The sequence below is a fragment of the Orbicella franksi genome, chromosome 3, assembly GCF_964199315.1.
Source record: "Orbicella franksi chromosome 3, jaOrbFran1.1, whole genome shotgun sequence".
In the NCBI taxonomy this organism is placed as follows: Eukaryota; Metazoa; Cnidaria; class Anthozoa; order Scleractinia; family Merulinidae; genus Orbicella; species Orbicella franksi.
In genome coordinates, this window is record NC_138147.1 from 12480886 (window position 1) to 12487082 (window position 6197).

Sequence of the window (6197 nt, forward strand, 5' to 3'; positions counted from 1 at the left end):
TTTCCCGTCAATATGGCCAGCGCAAGCAACATCACTTGCATCTGAATAAATAGAAACAAATGGAGTGACCGAATCAGACACGCTTCTAGTGTTAACGGAACAAAGATTGTTCTTCCAAAACTCAAGTTCAACTACACAGTATCTATGAAGCAAAAATACACTATCCCAATCTTGGGCGGCAGCCACAGACATCTGACAATGCCTGGTCATAATTCGAGCGAGGTTTCCTAAAACGGGACTCAGATATGATTTTTCCAACAATGGAAGGCAAACTTCTTGCTGATAACGCACGAGGTTGTAGGGCGCTGTCAATGTGGGACAAGGCCTTATCTATTCTTACTCAGTAATGCTAATGTTTCCTTGAATCCCATCCCAAACAATACCAAGCCAAACAATAAATTGTACAGGAACCCAGACTGACTTGTCGTCATTAGATATGAAGCCCGCCGCGGCAAGGTCTGATCTAAGAATGTTCGAATGAATTTGGCTCAACGACTCAGTAGACTCAACGTCAAAACCATCATCGAGGTAAACAACGGCACGTATTCCCTGAGATCTCCAATGCTTTACTAAAGGTCTGAGCAACTTGGTGAAAATGTAAGGCGCCGAAGATAAACCAAACGGGAGAACTGTAAACATAAAGAAACTAGGTTCCCCATCAGACATCACCCAGATAAAACCGAGGAATAGCTGGTGTTCTGGAAAAATATCCAAATGATGATATCCACTTTTGAGGTCAAATTTGGTGAAGTAGCTACCTTTCTCAAAATAGTCTAGCCCAACTCTCCAGTCCTCGAACTTGAATTTTTGCTTAAAAACGTGGTGATTGATGTACCTTAAATCCAAAATCAAACGTCTTTTCCCACAACTTTGAACCGAAACAGAAAGCGGATTGATAACGTTGAGGCAACTCTTCGGAACTTGACAAACTCTTCCCGAGGAAAGCAACTCAAGAATAGCTGAGTGAACGAACTCGGAATGTTCTAAACCAGAACGATTATTGCTAAATTCTGTTGGAGGCGGAGAAACATAAAACGGAATTTTGTAACCTTCTCTAATACAGTCGATGATAAAAGGTGGTGCGCCAATCTTCTCCCAAAACAGAACATGAGCTTTAAGTCTCCCCTTAACACCTGGCGGAGCTGTACCAGGGACCAGTGAACCAGACTCTAACTCCAAAGAAGGCAAAAACGAATCTTCTACCTTAATGATATCTTCGAAACATCCGACCGCATCATCATGTTCAAATAGTTGACTGTCGCTCGTCTGGTCTGCGGGATTGCTCTCCAGATGTACTGCCTGAGCCAAGTCTGGTTGTGTTTTTGTAATTCCCGAATCCAGGACCGTCGCTGAGCCTCCCGCAACTTAAACTCCAATGACCTCTCTTTCCGCATCTGAAGCAGATGTCTGCTGGAGAAGGCATTCTACGGCCTGAAAAACGAAAAAACAAAGAACGCACAGCAGAAAACCTTCACTAAAGAAAAAATAAAAACGTGGAAAAAATAAACAAAACAAACAAGAAAACTACGAGCACCGTCGAGTAGTGTCGCACTTGATGAATATATCAACCTATTCACTCCTTATATATATTCCAACTGGAGTCTCGAGAGACTCCACGTGCTAACACAAGATGTGTTAGCATAAATCACATGCGTGCTCACGCTGAACTTCCGAAGGAAAATACATTTTCCTTCTCCCTCACTCCGTTCGTACGAAGGAAAATCATTTTCCTTCTCCAGAACGCTGAAGCATAACACAAATACACAAGACTGTGAGGCAGGCAGAGTGAGAGCATCTGCCTGCCACGTTGAAAAAACAAAGAAAGGGCAAGGAGCATACCTCGAAAAAGAGACCGGTCGTCAGCAGCACGAGAAGAATGAGCGCTGAGGGGAGTCTTATTCTTCTCGGATTTCTTAAAAGCATTTTGCTTCTTCTTCTTCAAAGCCCTCTCCGGCGCCTACCTGATCCTCTTCTCGTCGCCCGAATCACTAGCTAACTCCTCCGCCTCGTATTCCTTCACCGCAAGCCAACCTGCTTCGCTCTTGTCTGCCAGTTTTATGATCTTCTGACGATGTCGCAAACTTTTTCTTAAGTCCTCAACCTTTTCAGCAGCTTTGTCGACGTCGCGCAAGCCAAGAAAATTAGCGGCTTCGTCTACCGTCGCCTGAAGTTCGGAGTTAAACAGGAACTGGTCTTTGTTGCCTTGGAACTTAAGCTTGCCGGCCTCAGACGCTCTTTGCAATTTTCCAGTTTCACTTGACGATTGCGAGCTTAATCCCGACGAGAGATTTTCAATCTTGTGGTCAAGGTACGTTTTAAAACGTTCGAAAACGTCCTCCGTAGCAGACTCTTTAGGGTTCTTCGAAATTTCGGGACTCGAGGGCATCTCAAACACGATGAAACAAACAAGAAAACTGCAAGCACCGTCGAGTAGTGTCGCACTTGATGAATATATCAACCTATTCACTCCTTATATATATTCCGACTGGAGTCTCGAGAGACTCCACGTGCTAACACAAGATGTGTTAGCATAAATCACATGCGTGCTCACGCTGAACTTCCGAAGGAAAATACATATTCTAACGAACGAATTTAAACACTTTTATAACCCCTTCTTATTTCCTCATACACATCCAATAGATGAATATCGAATGATTGACAGGTTTAAAAGATGAACGCTATTTTTAACACCTTATTATTACCCCAAGCACGTCCACATACATGCGAGCGTACGGACGGCAATCCTTATCTACTTCGAACACAAAGCTGTTAGCACGGAGTTCGCGTTGACTCTCGCAGCCTCTTCTACACCAGTGGAGGGAAGTGTTAAACCACACGTTGCGTAGGAGGCCAAGTAAAGGCTTCACCTTTTGTTATTTTATGTCTCTATTGTGTGAACGGTTGTTTAAGAACCGTTCAATTGCATTTCTTATGGCCAGTAATGAGGAGCGACTGTATAATTTGTCATCCTTCGCCCGGGCTTCGGCGTCAAATCGCAGAAAAACCTGGTCCAACTCCATGTCACTCAGCTCGGAAAACTTTTATCCTGTCACTCCTCTGTCATTACACCAGTCTGAAAAAAAAAATTACACTGAGCCTATTTTTATTCATATCGTTAAAGCGATGAAAATTGCATCCTCTAATCAATGTATTTATGAGTTGGGTACCGAATAATGCTTTTGTTCAAAGCCATTGTACATGTCTTCTGCCTGATCAGGGTCCACCATTATTTAACACACGCTGGTATATTATTCTTAGCACTGCATAAAAATATATATATATATTAACAAAAAAACCCTTAACTTTCAGTATTTTTTTTGTCCTTGTTTAAAAGTCCCGTATTCGTAGTCAAATTTCCTTGCCAGTTCGAAAGCATTGTTGTTTCCTTTCAGTGGTTCACTTATTTTTTGAAGGAAATCTTTGCTTCTTCTGCTTCTTTTAGTGTGCCGATTTTCTTGCCACTTCATTGACATTCTCTTGATTCGACGACAGCGGACGGAGTCGAGACATAATTACCACGCCCTTTTCAGAAACCTTTCCCCTTTATCAGAAAACATAAAATGAATAACTACAGAGAAAATGTATACCTCAAATCGAAGGGGATAACCGAGAATACGTAACCTACAGTACAGACCCAGAATACGATATTTGTGAGACCTTTATTAAATCTCTACGCCGTCTGGCGGGTTCGAAAACGATTTTTATTCACGCGGAACGGCTTCAAAAGCGCAAAACGAGTCAATTGGAAATCATTGTTAACTCGTTAACACGTTTTAATGCACAACTTAAAGTAAAATGAATTTTGAAACTTTTATTTGCTATGTTAGCATACAGTAAAATACAATCAGCTAAATTGACCAATCATAGCGCGCGTAGTAACTTTAATAAAATTCGATATTACCATCAATGAAAACTCCGATTTTCAGTTTTTTAGCTTCAGCTTCTCGAGCTATACCTCTTACTAGCCGAGTTCGAGGTCCGTACTGTAAGTTACGGACCGAGCTTTTTCCCCTTCAATTTATGGCCCAAGCGTAAAGCGCGCGGGTCATATATCGAAGGGGAAAAAACGAGGATCCGTAACTTACAGTGCGGACCGAGAAGACGAGGTTAGTAAGATATTTATTATATCTCTACTGTGTGTCTGACGGGTTCGGGAACGATTTCTATTCACGCGGACTCGGAAAGGCTTCAAATTTCTCACGCAACTCGAAAGCAAAACGAGTCAGTTTGAAACTGTTTTTAAGTCGCTAGCACGCTTTATCACATAATTTAGCATGACGGGACGCACGGGGCTTCTACTGTAAGTACCGCAGAGAAATGGTAGGAAATTTTCCTAGCATTCCTTACATACTCTCACTAGGGTTCTTCGTCTTGCGGCCAGGGAAGGCATCATAATCTGTTTCAGTGACATGCCGATGATATTAAATAAAAAATAAACCAGAAAGGGCCGATGGAATATGAGACAAGCTTTAAAGTGAAGTCACGGTATTAATAGTCCTTTAAAAGTGATGCGATCCGATGCTTTCAAACGATGGCGGACTCCACCGACGCCAATAATCTGGAACAAAACAAGGTCATTATATATCGGATCACGCCTAAACACACGTGATGAAAGACTTGGGCAGCAAAAAAGCGTGGGCGGACAAAACCGGGGAATGCCGATAAATCAAGTAATCCCCCGAAAACGAACGAATTACACAACATGAACCTTCCTCTGCTTCTCTCCCTGAACCAGGTTCAGATCTACGAACTGAACTTAAAGATACCAAAGTGCCTACGAATGGAAGTTAAGTGCGGCGAGCAGACGTAAATGTCTTTTTTACGCAATGAAAGCCATCACAATAAACTCTGAGCTTGCATCGAGATGCTTGTCTGGGCGTAAAGGAGCGTTTGATTAATCAATCTAACACAGATCTTAAGGAATAAAAACCCAGATGATCTAGAATACTTGTCTGAGTATATCATTGGCAGTGGGAGCCACGTGCAGTATTGTCATGCTCGGCAATTGAAGTTATTGGGTAGAAAATATCGCACAATTACACAGCCGAGGGCAAAAAAAAAACAAACAAAAAAACAAAAACAAAAAACAAAAAAGCGCGAGGAGAAACTTAATACATGGCGGTAAGTAACGACCTCCGAAAGAAGTGAGCCCACCCGCCATCCCCTGAAAATAGAGGAACTAAGGCTCAAAAGTATAATTATTTTTCCAATCAATAACCTAAATAACGTACGATAAACTGATGACGATTCAACTAGGGAAGGTATAGCTTATTCCAGCAGGCGTCATGAAGCGCCCTGGTAAAACAAACCCCACAAAATTTTCATCAAGTAACAAGGTACTAACAGAACCTTGTCTTCAAATTGAAATTACTAAAATTGACAACTTTGCATCATTATTAACAGAGCGCATAAAAAGAACGTTTAATCATATTGAAATTATAAACTCGACCAGAGCAGTTAAATATTTGTAAAGCAGACTAACGTAGCAGTGCATCAGAAACAGTAAAAATAGTTTAAGGTATCTTACATCACGGTCTACATATAACGTGTCCACTCATGTGCCAGCAACATAAATTTCAACTGATCGAAGAATTTCTAAACGATTTATAAAAACGCAGTGTTTCTACGAATTACACCCACAGCCTTAGAGGAATACAGCCCTGTTCTGAGAGAATTTAGAGATGCACATTTAGAGCTGCGTCACACTCGCGTTTTAGGTGCGGGGATCCCAACCAATGCTTACTTAACTTTTTTAAAAACTCTACTTTTAGCCCTCCACCAAATCTACAAACGTGCATTTCGCTTGTGGAAAACTATTGATTTGCGCAGTGTTTGGGTTGGACATTCTTGCTAGTATCAACTTTCTTTTCTCTCGTAAGTTCTCGCCCGTTTAGAAATGCGCCATACTCGCGTTTTAGGTGCAGGGCAGTCCCAACCAATGCTTACCTAACTTTTTAAAAATGCTACTTTTAGCCTTGCTTAAAATCTACACACGTGTATTTCACTTGTGGAAGTCTATGGATTTCGACAGTGCTTGGGATGGACATTCTTACCCATATCAGCTTTCTTTTCTCTTGTAAGTTCTGGCACGTTTAGAGATGCGCCACACTCGCATTTTAGGTGCAGGGATCCCAACCAATGCTTACTTAACCTTTTACCGATGCTGCTTTCAGCCCTCCCCCAAATCTACACACGTG

At 41.8% G+C, this 6197-nt stretch overlaps 1 protein-coding gene across 1 annotated transcript; it reads right to left on the minus strand.

The window, feature by feature from the left end:
• Positions 1–1337: 1337 nt before the first annotated feature.
• Positions 1338–2610, minus strand: LOC145483028 (uncharacterized). Its single transcript, XM_081461651.1, has one exon. The coding sequence runs from the start codon at positions 2384–2386 to the stop codon at positions 1958–1960; it is 429 nt and encodes a 142-aa protein (XP_081317777.1). The 5' UTR covers positions 2387–2610; the 3' UTR covers positions 1338–1957.
• Positions 2611–6197: the final 3587 nt, after the last annotated feature.

Excerpts from the sequence above, each read along its gene's own strand:
- LOC145483028 (XM_081461651.1), bottom strand. The coding sequence starts at position 2,386 with ATGCCCTCGAGTCCCGAAATTTCGAAGAACCCTAAAGAGTCTGCTACG.